Source organism: Molossus molossus, unplaced genomic scaffold (genome assembly GCF_014108415.1).
Source record: "Molossus molossus isolate mMolMol1 unplaced genomic scaffold, mMolMol1.p scaffold_m16_p_2, whole genome shotgun sequence".
NCBI classification, from domain to species: Eukaryota; Metazoa; Chordata; class Mammalia; order Chiroptera; family Molossidae; genus Molossus; species Molossus molossus.
The window spans coordinates 104,033,785-104,051,071 of NW_023425355.1; the positions used below are offsets into that span (position 1 = coordinate 104,033,785).

Sequence of the window (17,287 nt, forward strand, 5' to 3'; positions counted from 1 at the left end):
CCCCAATCCTGGGTGTGGCACTGGCTGTGATGCCCTCCACAATAGTGGAGTCCTTTGCCTTGGGGCTCCAAGTAGGCAATGTTGTGGAGGGAGTTGTGTGTGTGTGTGTGTGTGTGTGTGTGTGTGTGTGTGTGTCTGTAACTGCATGTAACACCATGTGTGCCCATTCTGTTCATGGGTCTCAGGTAGGACTGACACTCACCTCTGATACATTCTGGTCCAAAGAAGTTTTAGATCCAACAAACATTTACTGAGCCCCTACAAAGTTCCAAGCCTTTTACTTTATACTTTGACACATTTGATATCGTTTAATCTTTAACAATAACCCTTTAAGGTAGGAAGTATCTGCATTGTACAGATGAGAAAACAATTGCAAAGAGGTTCATTGATTTGCTCAAGTATATCATACAGCTTTTTTTTAAACACTCACACACAATATTCTTAGCTGAGGCCTGTCTGCGTTGGTCACTTATCTAACAGTATTTCTTGTCTTCTCTACAACTGGAGCCACTGCTCCCCTTATACAAGCCCCCTTCTTCTCTTTTCACCAGCCCTCATGGGCTTTCCTTTTTTTAATACTGCGTTTAATAGCACACAAAAATCACGAATACAAAGAAACTGGCAAAGGTGTTTGTCAATGAGATATCCCTGCCTCCTCCACTTTTCCGCTTTCATACCCATATATGTAATGGGCTACATTTGTATAAACTTTTCTTCCCCCCACAAACATATAACTGTTATGATTGGTCAGTTGAAGTTGAAACACCCATGGAGAAAGATGTTTTACGGTTACAAGGGCACACACACCCCCCCACACACCACCCCCCTCCCACCCCACACTTTCCCACACAATCTTTTGGAGGAATATAGGATATGTACCAGTGTCAGGATCTCCCTGCCTTCCTCACCAAAGTATTCCTGCCATTTAATTTTCTTTTAGTGACTGCTTAGACTAGAACCTCTTCTCCCGCCCCTCCTATTTCTCTTCCAATTAGGACCTTTTAGACACTGGGTACTGTTCAATTCTTACTCTATCAGGCCCATGGGCCATGCAAGTAGGTCCTTTAAATCTCGATGCCAGTTGCAATATAGGTGTCATCCTCTTCAATTACAGGTAGGTCTGTGTGTCACTTCAGTAGGCTTGTGTATTCATTTCTTTCACTTTTTCTGACTCATGTTCCAGGACCTGTTTGTGATAAAACAGTAAATACCCTTCACTGTCCAGAACGTCCTTAATACTGGCCTTGGTGATAACAGCATCATCACACTTGAACCACTGGTCCTTGTGGTGCCGGATGAAGCTGGTGTAGTGCCCACTCTCCAAGGTTCCTTGGTGATTAACCACGGCAAACAAGGAATACTTATTCTCGTCGTTTCCACTACTGGTTGGCAGCTGCAACTGTCCGTTCATCCTGCTCTCTTTACTTGAGGCCATAAATGGTGTCATATCCAGCTCCAGAGGAAAGGATATGTATGTAGTGATCTTGCGCCTCTGTTTAGCCGAGTGTTCAAACCGTTTGAAATGAAAACAGGCAACAACAGGTAATTTATTCATTGTGAGCTGTTTGGTAGATTCCTGGTAGCTTTGGCAACTACCACATTTGATTTTGGCACTGCTTCCTAGGTGCTCTGGCCTTGTAAACCTTCGCAAGCAGTCCGTGAGTGTGGTGGTTCCTGGTATGTGGCTTTCCCCATTCACACTGCTTTCCCTCCCTGGGCTCATGGGCCAGAAGGAGGTGCAAGAACCAGGCAAGTCCAAACTGATGTCCCAGCATGGGTCTATGGTGGTGGAGACACCATGGCAGGCTTGACAGGTGACATCAGACTGCAGGCCACCTGTGAAGATTTGGTCTATGATGCAGTTACAGTGGTTGGGATTGTTGGCCGCCTTCCCGGCATCATCACCTTTGCAGTGCCGGTGCAGGACATCTAACGCTGCAATAAGAAACTCATGGGCATCCTGTTGCCTGTACCCTGCTAAGTGACGTGCATGTATCCATACCAGGTGCAGTAATTTATAGGGAACATGAGGAGATGGGTTTCCAGAATACAACTCCCGAAAAAGCGAAGACATCTCACAGACCAGACACAACTCTGGACTTGGCATTTCACATCTGTGCCTGTCAGAGAGGAAGAAATCTCTCAAGATTGGAGTGTGGGTAAGGGCCTGGACGATGCAGTTCATAAAGCACGTGTTGCCAAGATTGATTAGCCCTCTTAAACCGATGGTAAAGCTGGAGGTGATTCTTCTTCTCCTCGGGTTGTGTCCCAGCAGTTCTAACTCGGGTTTGGTTGTCTCCCAGGTTGGGTATTTCTCACCGAGGCCAGGCACTGAACACTGCTGGTGAGAAACCTCGGTTGAGGTGGAGGCTTGTAATTTCAAAGCTTCTCCTTGCTCTTCTTTGGCAATTTGCTCAATGTCTTTGTCATATACATAGTCCTTACACATAAAACAGTATATACCTCCATAGTAAAGGTCTACAGCTAAGTTGTGTTGTTTTGTCTCGGCATGCTCATGAATGTGTTTCTCCGTGAAGCAGCCAAAGAAGACACAGGAAAGGCAAGAGTGGAGTCTGTTGAGGTGGGTGCCGCACACATGGCAAATGCACGACTTTGCCTTGCTTTTCCTGGTCTCAGGGGTTCTACACCACACGAAGCACTGGTAGATCACCCGTAGTTCCTGCCTCCAGTTCTCCCCCACCTTAAAGCTGTTCACGTGGGAACAGCCTGGTGGACCCACAGCGAAATCCACATCCAGGCATCCGCCCCCAGGGCCGCGCCGGGGCCGGGGCCGGGGCGGGGGCCGTGGCCTAGGCTGCGGCGGGGTACGGAGTCGGGTCTGAGGCCGCGGCCGGGGTCGGCGGCGGGGGGCACGACTGCGCCGCGGAGAGGGATCTGGGGGCCGCGGGGGATCGGAGGGAAGGGTGGGGGGAGGAACCTCTTCGCTGTTGCCGCCGCCACCGCCGCTCCGCGCTGGGTTCTCATCCTCCAGCTCCTGCTTGGGCTCCCCCTTCGGCTCCTGCTCTGCCTCCCGTACCAGCTCGGGTTCGGGCTCCAGCTTGAACTCAACCCGGTGGCCTGGACCCTCCTCCGGCTCCACCTTCCCGGTGGCGTCCACCTTCCCCGCCGCCTCCACCTTCCCGGTGGCGTCCACCTTCCCCGCCGCCTCCACCTTCCCCTCCACCTTCGCCTCTGTCTCCACCTTCCTCTCCGCCTTCTCCGACGCCGTCTCCGCCGTCTCCGCCTCTTCTACCTCCTCCGCCTCCACTAGCGGCGGCTCCTCCCCCTGCTCGCTGGGTTCGGGCGGCCACTGGGCGTGGCGGCGCGGGGGCCACGCAGACCTAGGGTGTCCCCCGCCCGGCCTGAGGGAGAGCGGTGGCAGTGGCAGCTGGACCCAAAAGGGACTTTCACTGAAGGAGGCGGCGGCGGAAGCAGGCGACGCCCCCGGGAATCCTCCCGCCGTAGCCCCCTAGCGGAGGCCGCTTCTGCAGCCAGGCCCGGTTTCCTTTAATTCAATATTTCCCAAACTTGCTTGTTCCAGAGAATCACGTGGGAAGCGTGTTAAAATTACAGATTCCTCGGCTCCACCCGCAGACCCACTGAATCAGAATCTCGAAGGGGGGTGCTCCGGAACCTGTATCTTTAACTAGGGCCCCAGAGGATTCTTATGATCAGGCAAGTTTGGGAAACACAGCTCTAATTCATTGAGGCTGGCGGGAAGGGGGGCGGGGACCGCGCAGTCTCTTTAAGGCGCTTCCAGTTTTCGGCTCCAATCGCTGCTCTGACCCCCTTCGTCGTCTCCTCCCCACTCCTCGTCCTTCCCTCCGTCCAGGCGGCTTTCCCCAGCACTGCGGGACCGGGAACACAGTGATAACCAAGTCAAGAAACGTCTCTGGGGCTGTGAAATTTCCCCTCAAAGGCCGGGTCCTGAGTAGCGCACTCAGAAGCTGTGATAGAACATCATCTCTGTGGTTGAGCCAGTTCCAGGCACCCCTCCCACCCCAGGTTCTGGCCCCCACCCCAGGTTCTGCGCCCCACCCCACCCCCCGCCGCTGACGAATAAGAATGAAGCCCCATTCTGGGGCAGTCCTGGACCTCAGATTCCCAGGGTCAGAGCTCCTAAGGCCTCTGGGACTGAAGAGGCACGTCCCTTTGCCTATCTTATCTGCGCTCTGCAGAGGCTGTGCCCGATCATAGCCTCTTCTTCAGGACTCCCAAGGCCGAGAGTGGGTTGAGGGTTTGGCAGCTGGACTGGTGGCCCAGAAGATGCTGAGCAGTCTGGGGGCAGTGGGAGGAACCAGGCACAAGGCCATGCTTACAGCTGGCACCTCCCCTATGGCTTAGAGAGAGACCTGAACTACAAGAGGGTCTACCCCAAGACCCTCTAGCAGTAGCGGGTGGGAGCAGGGAGGCAGCAGGCCTAGGTCTGAGGGCCTCTGGGAGCTCCTGCACTGAGAGCTGCTGGCAAGGGGTAACAGAACTACGCGGCCCCTGAGAACTGAACCCAGAACAAGTGGCTCAGGTCTTGGGCATGCTGGGGGATGTCGTGGAGAGGCCACAGGTGCTGGGCTGAGGGAGAGCAGCTCAGGGCTGGTGTCAGGATGGGGCCTAGAGACGTATATAGCTAGTGCTGGAGGATCAGAGGAGAGTATGTTCTAGGAAGAGTCAGTTCCTGATTCCTTGTGATTGCTGACCTTGGCCCAGTAAACACTGCAGAGATTGTGGGGCTGTGCTGTTCGATGATACCCTAGCAAAGTTCTTGGTTAGCATAGGACAATGCCCCTCCACCTGGCCCCTTCCTCCAGGGAGGAGGGGTGCTGAGGTTTCCAAGGGTTAGCAGTATGAATTGCTTGTCAGGAATAAGGAGCCCTTAAGGAGAATAAAATGCCTGTTTCCCATACAGCTGAGGTCTCCAGAGCTGCCCTGCTGCCTCCCCTTCCTAACTCAACTCTTGCTTCAATTCCTTGAAACACCATTTTTCCAATAAACAGCATCTTTCCAATAAATCCTGCCCTTTGTGGCCTGCAACCAGAGGAACTGCAACTAGCTCACCCAACGAAGGATTCCTGCTCCTGCTGTTGCTGCTAAAAATGAGGAAAGTCATGGAAGGGTAAAGGGGTAGAGGGACAGGAAGTACTCTTATCCCACAGAAAAACAGGCATCAAAGAGAACTAGATCTCTGTGTGCCTGGGACTGTCTACCACTGAAAACACCATGGCAACCCAACTACCTTACTGATCAACTTCCTGCAGAAGCCCTCTGGTCAAGCATGTTCTGGAAGTGGGGGGCTCTACCATCATTCACTCAACAAATGTCTGTTCAGCTCTAACCCAAAGCCAGGTGTTGTACTAGGAGCTGTGGACACAGCACTGAACCAAACAAACTTGTCCAGTGCCCGAAACAGGGCTGGTTCCCTAAAAGGCAGCCTAAGGAAATTTCTAGGTCACCAGCAGAGAAGAGGTGCCAAAAACAAAAGAAAAAAGAAAAAAATCAGAAACAGTTTGATTTTTTGAATGTTCTTCTCTTTTTTTAAATTTATCTTTATTGTTGAAAATATTATAGATATCCCTCCTTGTTTCCCTTATTGACCCCCTCTTCCCTACTCCTGCCTCCCCCGCCTCTCTATACACCTCTCTATTTCTCTATATACCACACTATTGTCTGTGTCCACTGGTTATGCATATATCCATGTAAGTTCTTTGGTTTATCTCTTCCCATCCCTCTCCCCCTTTCCCTCTGTGGTTCGACCTGCACGCATTGTCTCTGGATCTATGTTGTTCGTCAGTTTATTTTGTTCATTAGATTCCACATATAAGTGAGATCATGTGATGCTTGTACTTCTCTGACTGGCTTATTTCACTTAGCATAATAATCTCCAGATCACTCCATGCTGTCTCAAAAGACAAGAGATCCTTCTTTTTTACAGCTGCATAGTATTCCATTGTGTAAATGTAGCACAGCTTTTTAATCCACTCATCTATTGCTGGACACTTGGGTTATTTCCAGATCTTAACCATTGTAAATAGCACTGCTATGAACATAGAGGTGCATATATTCTTTCTGATTGGTGTTTCAGGATTCTTAGGATATATTCCTAGAAGTGGGATCACTGGGTCAAATGGCAGTTCCATTTTTAACTTTTTGAGGAAACTCCATACTATTTTCCATAGTGGCTGCACCAGTCTGCATTCCCACCAACAGAGTTCTAGGGTTCCCTTTTCTCCACATCCTCACCAGCACTTGTTGTTTGTTGATTTTTTGATGGTAGCCATTCTGGCAGGTGTAAGGTAATACCTCATTGTCTTTTTTCTTTATTGTTGAGAGTGTTACAGATTTCCTTCTTTTTTCCCCCATTGTACCCCTCCACCCAACTCCTGCCCCACCTTCGTTCTTCACCAACCTATTGTCTGTGTCTATGGGCAATGCCTATATGCATATCAGTTCTTCCATTAATCTCTTCCCACCCCCACCCCACACCACTTCCCTCTGAGATTTATCAGTCTGTTCCATGTTACCATGCTTCTGGTTCTATTTTATTCATGAGTTAATTTTGTACATTAGATTACACATATAAGTGAGATCATGTGATATTTATCTTTCTCTGACTTGCTGATTTCACTTAGCATAATAGTCTCCAGGTCCTTCCTTGTTGTCTCAAAGGGTAATAGACCATTCTTTCTGCAGCTATATAGTATTCCATTGTATAAATGTACCACAACTCTTTTATCCACTCATCTACTGACAGGCACTTGGGCTGTTTCTAGTGTTATTATAAATAACACTGCCAAGAACATAGGAATGCATATATACTTTCTGGTAGGTGTTTTGGGATTCATAGGATATATTTGCATCTCTGATGATTAGTGGTGTTGAGCATTTTTTCATGTCTCTTGGCCATCCGAATATCCTCATTGGAGAAGTGTCTTTTAGGTCCTCTGCCCATTTTTTTTAATTGGATTGTTTGTCTTCCTTTTGTTGAGTTTTATAAGTACTTTAAGTCATGAACCCATAAAAATTCTAGAAGAAACCATAGGCAGCAAAATCTCAGACATCTTAGGTAGCAGAATTTTCACCAATACATTGCCTAGGGCAAGAGAAACAAAGAAAAAATAAACAAATGGGACTACATCAAACTAAAAAGCTTCTGCACAGCAAAAGAAACCAGTATCATTTGCCAATGATACATCAGATAAGGGGTTAATTTCCAAGATAGTATTTTTAAAAAGTTTTCCTCCTTGGAAAAGTCAGAATTTTGTTGTGCTTCTTTACATTCCTTTCCTGATTACATGTTGCTTTTGCTCTGAATCATATGCAGGGGATGTCAGCATAATCTTTTTTTTTTCTTTGTCATTTCCTTTTTTTTAAAATTTATTTCTGTTACAGATGTTTCTCCTCCTCCCTCCCACCCCCGCAGACGCAGACACCCTCCTCCCTATCCTGCGCACACACCCCCCCCCCCCGCCAAGTATTGTCTATGTCAATTGGTTATGCATATATGCATATAAGTCTTTGGTTTATCTCATCCCTCTGACCCCCCCCCCCCTTTGAGGTTTGTCATTCTGAACCATACTCCTTTCTATGTTTCTGGGTCTGTTTTGGTCATCAGTTTTTTTCTGTTCATTATCATTTCTTTTTTTAATTTTAACTATGGGTCTTGATTTGAAGAAAACAAGTTTGAAAAATTGTATCTAAAAGAGCACAATATGCCCTGGCTGGTTTGGCTCAGCGGTAGAGTGTCAGCATTTGGACCAATGAGTCTCAGGTTCAATTCCAGTCAAGGGCACATACTTTGGTTGCGGTTCATCCCCAGCCCTGGTCGAAGTCGTGCAGGAGGCAACCGGTCAATGTGTCCATCTCATGTCAATGCTTCTCTTTTGTTCCCTTTCTCTCCCTCCCACTCTATCTGAAGATAAATAGAAAAATATCCTCGGGTGGGGATTAAAAAATAAAATAAAATAAAAATAAAAATAAAAGAGCACAATATAACCAGGAAGAAAAATACATATAGTATGTGATTAGAGAATTCTATAAGTTTCTGGATCTTAAAAGATATGTGAGTCATGAATATGATTTCAAGAATAATGGTTATTTAAACAATTGGTTACATTTTTTATCATATATATATATACTTTCTTCATTTTGAGAAAATAGATCTACTAATCCTGGACTATTATCTAACTTAATCTTTTTGATGCTTAGTTCTTGTATGGTTCTGGATTCAGTCTTGGGCAAATGTTACCATCTCTGCCTCCCAAAGATTCAAATGAAGGCCAGCAGAAGGGGCTAACCTGAGGAGAAACCCCTTCTCATTGCAGTCACAGTGCCTGGGATTGATTACAACTCTGACCACAAGGGGGCAAAAGAGTATATGACACTCCCTTGAATATTTGTTTTGTATATTTATATAAACCTATTGGTTTATATCAAAATACTCTCTAAAATATTTTTAACATCGTGCACTACACACTGAGACATCTAAATTTTTTATCAAAATGTCAGTGAACTTGAAACAGTGTGATTTCTGAAAAATATTAACATTCACAAATAAAACTGTTACAGCATGATTTTATGTGAAACCAGTGAAACCTAAATACCTTAGTGATTTGAGAGCCATCGTCCTCTTTTTAAAAAATTCATATCTGAGCTGTTCTTTGATAGTTGAAGTTGTACATTTTCCCTTTTCTTTCTGAGTTTTTAATTTCATTCTAGTCTTCTAATAGAATTTTGTCCCGATAATATATATTTTTTCACTTGAAATGATTTTATTGATTATCCTCTTTACCTGCAGCAAAATATGTATATTTTTGCTATTTAAATGCTTTTTAATTTTTCTGTGATCCTAAAGCTCTAAATGTTGTTTAAAATTTTACTCTTCCTTGCCCTGGCTGGTGTGGCTCAGTTGGTTGGAGTGCCCTGTACACCAAAAGGTGGTGCTTTAAATTCTCAGTCAGAGCACATACCTAGTTTGTGGGTTAGATCCCCAGTTGGGGCATGTGTGGGAGGCAACAAACCAATGTCTCTCTCTCTTTTTCTCTCTCTCCCTCTCCCCTCCCTCTCTCCCTCTCCTCCCCCTTCCTCCCTCTAAAATCAATAAAAATCAATAAAAATTACTCTTCCTTGTGTTATCATGACAATTGCTATTAGAATATAATAGATCAATACATTGTAAATATATTACAAAATTTGAAAAGTAATTGTTAAACATCAAAACAAAGTATTATTAGAGATAGATAAGACTTTGCTTTAATTTAGTAGGTGTATCCATGGATAAATATTTTCTATTGCTAGAATTAGATAAGATTCAACATCAATTCTCTTCCTACTTTTTGCTTGGTTAAACATTAGTGCACAGAAACCTCATTTATATAAATAAGTCGATGGTAATGAACATTTTGTTTTAGCAATGTCACTCAAGTCTTTGAATTCCTTTAGAGATATATGAGGGAAATATTATATAATGGTATATCTTTAAATTGTTTTTCACGATTTATCGGATGATAGCAACATTGTGTCCTCATTCAATTTTATTGGAAGCCGTCTAAGTTGCAAAAGAATTTGATCCCTGATTCATGTTAGAGCAGTTTGTTTCTTCATCATCGACAGCAGTGTTTGAAACTGTCTCTCTGGCACCCTGAGGATTTTACACCACAGGGCAGTACACCCAGGAAACATTCGAGATGGGTAAAAGATATGCTTTTCTACTGTAAAGTGTAAAAAGATCTGTTGTGAAAAGGGAAATGGAAAAAAAGAGAACCAGCTTGATTCCTCCACCACAAGTATGTTTTCTAGCACATCAATTTTAGAAAATATGAAATTCGAGGATGTAGACATTGATCCCCTTAAAACTCTTAAGTGTTTTGTTTACCCCATGGAAAGTCTCCCCATACTCCCTGGGTAATGCACACTCCACTTTTAAGGTTGCTTGTCTATATTTATTATTATAAAAGTAATATATTAAATATTTGTGGTTTTAAAAAAGGTATAGAGCCCGGCTGGTGTGGTCAGTGATTGAGCGTTCACCCATGCACTAAGAGGCCGCCGGTTCAATTCCCGGTCAGGGCACATGCCCAGGTTATGGGCCAAATCCCCAGTGAGGGGGATGCAGGAGGTGGCCAATCGATGTTCTCTCTCATCAATGTTTCTATCTCTCTCTCCCTCTTCCTTCCTCTCTGTCTAAAATCAATAAAGTAAAATCTTTTTAATAAAAATAAAAAAGTTATAGAAGAGGGCATGGTATGAAAAGTTAAAGCCCCTCTCTCCCCTGCCAATCACACTCAGATCTATTCCCCTAAAATAACCACTTGTTAATAGCTTCTCATATAACTTTGAGGAATTTTCTATGCACATACAAACATGTTTTTACATGTATCCTTTTATGAAATAGAAATGAGACTATAATATACATATTGATCTACCACTTAGCAGTTATATATTAGACACCTGGCAGTGCTCTCCAAGTTGACCTACCCATCAAGTGCAGTGCCAATAAAAATTCCAATGACTTTTGGGGTGGGGAGAGAATTTTACAAATTAACATGGAAGAATAAAGTGCATTTTCCCTTTTCCTTTTTCTCCTTCTTCCTCCCAGAAATGAGGAAATAATGGCTATAGCTGAGTAGCCACCTTACAACCAACAAATTGATTGCCTCTGGACCTATTCTTACATGAGAAAAAAATGCCATATTTTACCAATTTTAAGATGTACATCTTGTCACGTTTCAACATCTCTGAAATCATTGGAGGATGGTTTAATGACTATATTTCCAGTATCTTTTTCTTTCTTGGTGGTACATAAAATAATGGTGTGTCTTGCAGTCCATAGTGTCTTAGGATCAATATAACACTGGAAGCATCATCCTGTTTGAGCCTTTGTTATTTGGATTCTGGTTATATGTAGCTGACTAGAACCTAAGTGACAGCAAGCTTTCTATTTCACTCCTAGTGAAGTCCAAAGTCCTTATCCTGGCCTTTAAAGCCTACAGAATCTGGCCTTGGTCTCTTAGACCTCACTTCTTATTAACTCAGCCTTGCCTCAAACAAACTAGATTTAGTGCTGCTTCTTGAATAAGGTAAGCTAGCTCCCACTTCCAAGCCTATCCCTTTATTTTTTCCTCTGCTTGGAAAGCTCTTCCCCTAGAAATCCTCATGGTTTCCTTCCTCACTTCTTCAAAATGCTGCTTAAATGTCACCTTATCGCCCAGTCCTTCCTTGGTCTCTATATACAATAAGATTGCATCTCTGCTTTACTTTTCATCAAAACACTATCACCACATGATATACTAAATCCTACACATACACACACACACACACACACACACACACACGTTACCATAATGTAAATTCCATGACTAAGATGTTCACTATTCCCAATGCCTCTTTGGCACTTAATACATATTTAAATATTTGTGAAATAAACAAAGGCAGGCTTTTCATTTTGAGTGAGGTCAACCATATTTTCATATGTTTACTGGCCATTTTGTATTACCCTTTTTGTGAACTGCTATTCACATTCTTTGCCTTTTTTCTCTTTTGGCTTCTTATTAACAATAATAAGTAACACTGATATGGTACTTGAAGTACACCAAGAGTTGTTATTAAATAGGTTTAAACCCCTCTACAATTTTTAGAAGTAGGTTCTATTATCATCTCCATTTTACAGATGAGAAAATTGAAGCACAGAAAGGTAGAGCAACACCCAAGATCACACAGCTAGTAAATGATGGACCTGAGATTCAAACCCAGCAGCTGGGATATAGAGTTTGGACTCTTAACTACTATTATCATATTCTGGTATAAATAAGTAAATATTTCCATTTATCATTTGACAGTTGTACATATTTTATTTCATTTTTTACCATGAGATGATTACTATTATCATGTAGTCAATATTTGCAAACTTTTATTTATGGATTCTGGATATTAGTGTCTGGCTCCTTTATTTGTTTTTCTGATTATACAAATGTAGAGCAAGTGCAAAGGTCCTGAGATGGGAAAAAAAAAAAAGAGCTTGATGATTTTAAGAAATTAAAATAAGACCAGAATGGCTTAAATTTGGTTACCAAGAAGAGGAGTGGTACAAGATGAAGATGAAAATAGATATGCAGGCAGGGACCAGATCACCTGGAACCTTGTAGACCACTAAAAAAGAATTTTGAGTATTGTTTCAGTTGTGATGGGGATCATTTAGGGGAGCTAGCAAGGGAATGACATGATATGATTTATAATTCACACACAATAATTATAATCTAATAACAAAATAATAACTGACATTTATTGATTGTTTATAATACCTCAGGCACCATTTTTAAAATACTAAGTTATTTAAACCTCATAACGCCCTGATAAGGTAGATACTAATATTATTCTCACTATACAAATGAGGAATCTGAGACACAAAATCATTAAGTACCTTGAATTTTCTTATGCTTACTCTATACTTCCAGATCTGTCTCCATTCAGAATATACCTGCCTTTAACAGTGAAGTATCTGATACTTACTTTGTCCAGGCCCCTGGTGTCCCACTAGTGATTTGTCAGTCTTCACTGAGCTAATGGGAAAGTGGAAATGGCAAGTCCACTTAGCACCAGGGCCCTTACATCTGGGAGCTGGTCAGGTGGGCTCTTCTCACTCCATTTGGAACATGCCAAGCTGCCATAAACTCATCAATAGCCAATCTGCTGGCCCGTTCATGATGAAAGTGCCAGCTAGGCAGCCCCTGCTTACCATTGCAGCATGACAAGGCCTTGCACCCTGCAGCCCCTAGCCATACCAGCAACCAGAAAACTGAGGAATGGGCTCATCGGGACCCACCACAGGCTTCCAGGATATGCCAGCCATACAGAGGGAAGCAGCAAGCCTAGTGGTGTGAAGGAGTAGAAAATGAAGGAACTCAAGGTGCCCATGTGATTCCAATGGCCTGGTCCCTTCTCTGGCTGAAAGAAAGGAAAGGCTCACAGAGAGAGCAAAGTCATGTTTGTAAGGGGTGATAGTAGGTTATACTATATCATATCTTAACCAGCCATTTCTCCAGTTTTTACCACATATCAACTCCAGTAGTCTGTTTCATAGCTTCTTCAGTCATCAGCAGCTCTAACTGTACTCCTTCAGACTGCTGGTCTATTTGACTTACACTTTTGATTCTTTACCCATCTGCTTCATAATGTGAGTTCTGATCACCTTCCTGCATGCTGGCACAGAATTTGGCCAGCCACCTAACTTACCCTAGACTTTTAGGAAAATCCTGGAATCCCCAAATCTGCATCCAGTGCTAGAGGCTGGCCTTATGGGATACAGCATGGCCCCAAGGCTGAGCTTAGAAGCACAATGAAGAATACATTCTTCAATTTTACTCATCAAAATGTGGTATTTGACTTCTTCTGTTTGTCCTAAGTGTCTCTCAATTTTGAAGGATGGGAAGGGTAGATTTTGTCATATAGTATCAAAACTGGTGGTTAAAATTCTAATCAGGCCTGCCCAGTGTAGCTTAGGAGTTGAGCATTAACCCATACACCAAGAGGTTGCCGGTTCAATTCCTAGTCAGGGCACATGCCCAGGTTGTGGGCCCAATTGCACATGCCCAGTGGCGGCCAATTGATGTTCTCTCTCATTGATGTTTCTATCTCTCTTTCCCTCTCCCTTCCCCTCTCTCTCAAATCAATAAATAATATTTTTTTAATTCTAATAACACTTTTTATTATTTTTCAAAATCTTGCTCCTTTTTTATTTATTTCTTAAATTTAACTTATTTTTATAGAAATATATTTGACAGCCTGTCTGTTGTGGCTCTGTGAATTGAGCGTTGTCCCATGGCCCGAGAAGTCCCAACTAGATTCCGGGTCAGGGCACATGCCCAGGTTGCGGGCTCGATTCCCAGTAGGGAGTGTGCAGGAGGCAGCCGATGGATGTTTCTCTCTCACATCAATGTTTCTACCTCTCTTTCTCTAAAAAAAAAATCAATAAAAAATTGAAATATATTTGACATAGAACATTGTGTACGTTTAAAGTATACAACATGTTGACTTGATACATTTATATATTGTAATATGATTGCCATTGTAATGGTAGTTAGCACCTCTATCAAATCACATAATTATTATTCCTTTTTTTGGTTAGATTAATTAACATCTAATCTCTTAAAAATTTGATGATTATAATACAATATTTTTCTCTATATTCACTATACTGTGCATTAGATCTCTAGGGCTTGTTACTAGTTGCAAGAAAATCTTATTATTATTTTTTTAATCCTCACCCGAGGACACTTTTTCATATTTTGTTCAGATAGAGTGGGAGGGAGAGAGAGCGAAACATCGACGTGAAAGAGACACGTAACTGGCTGCCACCCGCACAACCCAACCAGGGCCGGGGACAAACCGCAACCGAGGCATGTGCCCTTAGCGGGAACCAAACCCGGGTCCCTCAGGACCGCAGGGGGATGCTCCAACCGCTCAGCCAAACCAGCCAGGGCTTATTCTTTTTAAAGCCACAAAAAGCAATACAGACAAAATTACATAACCTCTATAGATGAAAATTTAGTGATGTGTAACAAAATTACATATGTATTCACTATTTGACTCAGTAATCTCACTTCTAGGAATCCAATCCAAAGGTACTCCAGCAAAAGAACAAAGCACAAGGACATTCACTGCAACACTATGTATAATGATAAAAAATAAATAAAAATAAAAAAGTCCACCACTAGGGGACCAGTTGAATAAATTATAGTGGAGCCATATAGTGGAAAGCTGTGGGAGACTTTTTGCATGGTATCCATTTTGTTACAATCTACTCTGCCATCTCCTGCCCCAAGGCAGGGTCTCTCTGCATACAATGTCTCTGCATTCCTCTAGATATTCATTTACTCTGCTAGCCATTCTTTGCTTATCATTTGTTCCACCTGGGGTATTTACTGGAATTTGCTTCAGGTGGAATACTCATTAACTGTTTCACCTGCTTTTTGCCCTATATATTGTGTGAACTCCCCCTGAATAAACGAGACTTGATCAGAGCCCCGTCTTGTCTCCATTTCTCATGTCTCTTGTCCCTCCTCATCCTCACTCCCTCTCTAGAGTCCTCCTTGCTCGACCTGCGGGACGGGTCAGAAAGCTGGAAAAAGTTTTTTTAAAATAAAATAAAGTGGAATACTATGCAATGAGATAGATTTTTCATTGTGTATAGTATGCTAACTTTTGTGTAAGAAAGTTGGGGAATTACAATATTTACAGAAACATTATGAACTTATGATTAATTTATTTTTTCTCTTTCTAAAATAAAACATTTCCTAGCTTTCCCACTGAAAAGACATAACAGCAATTGTAACTTAGTACTAATAAGTATATCTTATATCCAGACTGTGGTCTCTAAAATCATTTCTTACCAAAAGAAGCCAATCTTCCTTGAAGAAATAATTATTTACATGTTGGTAACAGAAAATGTACAAAATGTGCCTGGGACATCTTGTTTTGCCAAAAAGCAAGGGAAATATCAGATTTATGTAGTCATGTCAAAAGAACACAGGATCTGAGATGAAGAGGAGTTCCCACTTGCCTTTATTGGGACAATTAGAACATCAAAAAATCTGTAATTAATCAAGCATCAAATGTATAAAATATATGAGTTCATAATAACATTAAAAAACATTATCACTCCTGGATGATGCTCAGTCAACAAATTATTATTGCAAAAATTAATAAAAGGAAAAATCAAGAATGTATCCCACCTTTCCTATATGAACTATATTTCAGGGTAACCAAAATAGTTAATGATTTTCTTCTTTGTGCAACAATTCCAGAGAGCAAATTCAGAAGAAATGGTAGAATTAGTATATCATCAATTATAATCCCTAATAAAATAATAAATCTATGCCATGTTTTTTCAACTCTAGCACTATTAAAATTTGGGACCAGATAATTCTTTATTTGAGAGCTGTCCTATGCTTTGTAGGATTTTTAGCAGAATCTCTGGTCCCTACTCACTAGATATCATTAGCATACTCCTTCCCAAGTCATGACAATCAAAAATGTCTTCAGACATTGGCATAAGTCCCCTGGTTGAGACAAAGTCATCTCTGGTTGAGAACCACTAATCTAGGGCAATGATTATGAATGGATTAAAAAAAAAGATTAGCCCAGCTAGAGTGGCTCAGTGGTTGAACATTGACCTATGTATCAAGAGGTCACATGCTTAGGTTGCAAGCTCAATCCCTGGTAAGGGGCATCCAGGAGGCAGCCAGTAGATGTTGATGCTTTTCTCTTTCTTCGATGTTTCTATCTCTCCCTCTCCCTTTCTCTCTCTCTAAAAAATTAATTTAAAAAAAGATTAGGCAAAATGATAATGGGGAGCTTTATAATGGAGAGATGAGGTTGATAGCACCTGAAACCACTGATCAATTTTAGCATCACTGAAACTGGGACAGCTACAGACTTCCTGTCAAGATGGCGGCATAGATAAACATGGTACTTGCCTCCTCCCATAACCACATCAAAATTACAACTAAACTACAGAACAAACATCCTTCAGAACCGTCTGAAATTGAGCTGAATGGAAGTCCTACAACTACAAAATTAAAGAAGAGGCCACATCAAGACTTGTAGGAGGGACAGAGGCACAGACAGACTGGTTCCACACCCATGTGTGGCAGATAAATATCAGGAGGGTTACCTGGACTGGGAAAATCCTCCCTGAGGAGCAAGGGGTTCCCGTCCCACACCAGGCCCCCCAGCTCAGGGTTCCAGTGCCAGGAAGAGAAGTCCCCATAACATCTGGCTGTAAAGACCAGCGGGAACTGAGGCTGAAGGAGGCTGAGGCTGTGGGAGCCCCAGGTAGCTCCTCTTAAATGGCCCATGCATGGACTTACTCAGACTTGCTACCTCTGAGCTCCAGCATAGACAGGAGGCAGCTTGAAAGGCACCAGAGATATGCTGGGAAGCACTGAGTTGTTTGGCATTGGGGTGAGGGCTGGAGAGGCAGCTTTCTCCCAGACAGACGTGCTGGTGCAGGCCAATGTTCCTTTGGTGAGCTCTTCCCCGATGAGGCCAGCAGATGGGTGCCATATCCTCGACTCCAGCAACCTGGCTCATACTGTTTGCCCCTCCTTGGTGATACCCTGAGGCTCTGCCCCACCTAACTTTTGGGCCCACCCAAGATATTTCCAGTGGCTTTACCATAGGATTGGCCTGTTTGGGCTCCTGCTTCAGATTTTCCTAAATTTTCTCAAACAAGCAGGATCTGGCCACAGCGAGCCCCATACCTCTCACAAAGTAGCCCCAGGCCTGGCACTAGAAGTAG

At 43.0% G+C, this 17,287-nt stretch overlaps 1 protein-coding gene across 1 annotated transcript; it reads right to left on the bottom strand.

The window, feature by feature from the left end:
- Positions 1–235: 235 nt before the first annotated feature.
- On the bottom strand, positions 236–8,614 carry USP27X (ubiquitin specific peptidase 27 X-linked). The gene is made up of 2 exons (XM_036270123.1): positions 8,595–8,614; positions 236–3,362 (listed from the first exon to the last, which is right to left on the bottom strand). Exons 1-2 carry the CDS (start codon positions 8,612–8,614, stop codon positions 1,133–1,135), a joined length of 2,250 nt encoding a protein of 749 aa, XP_036126016.1. The 3' UTR covers positions 236–1,132.
- Positions 8,615–17,287: the final 8,673 nt, after the last annotated feature.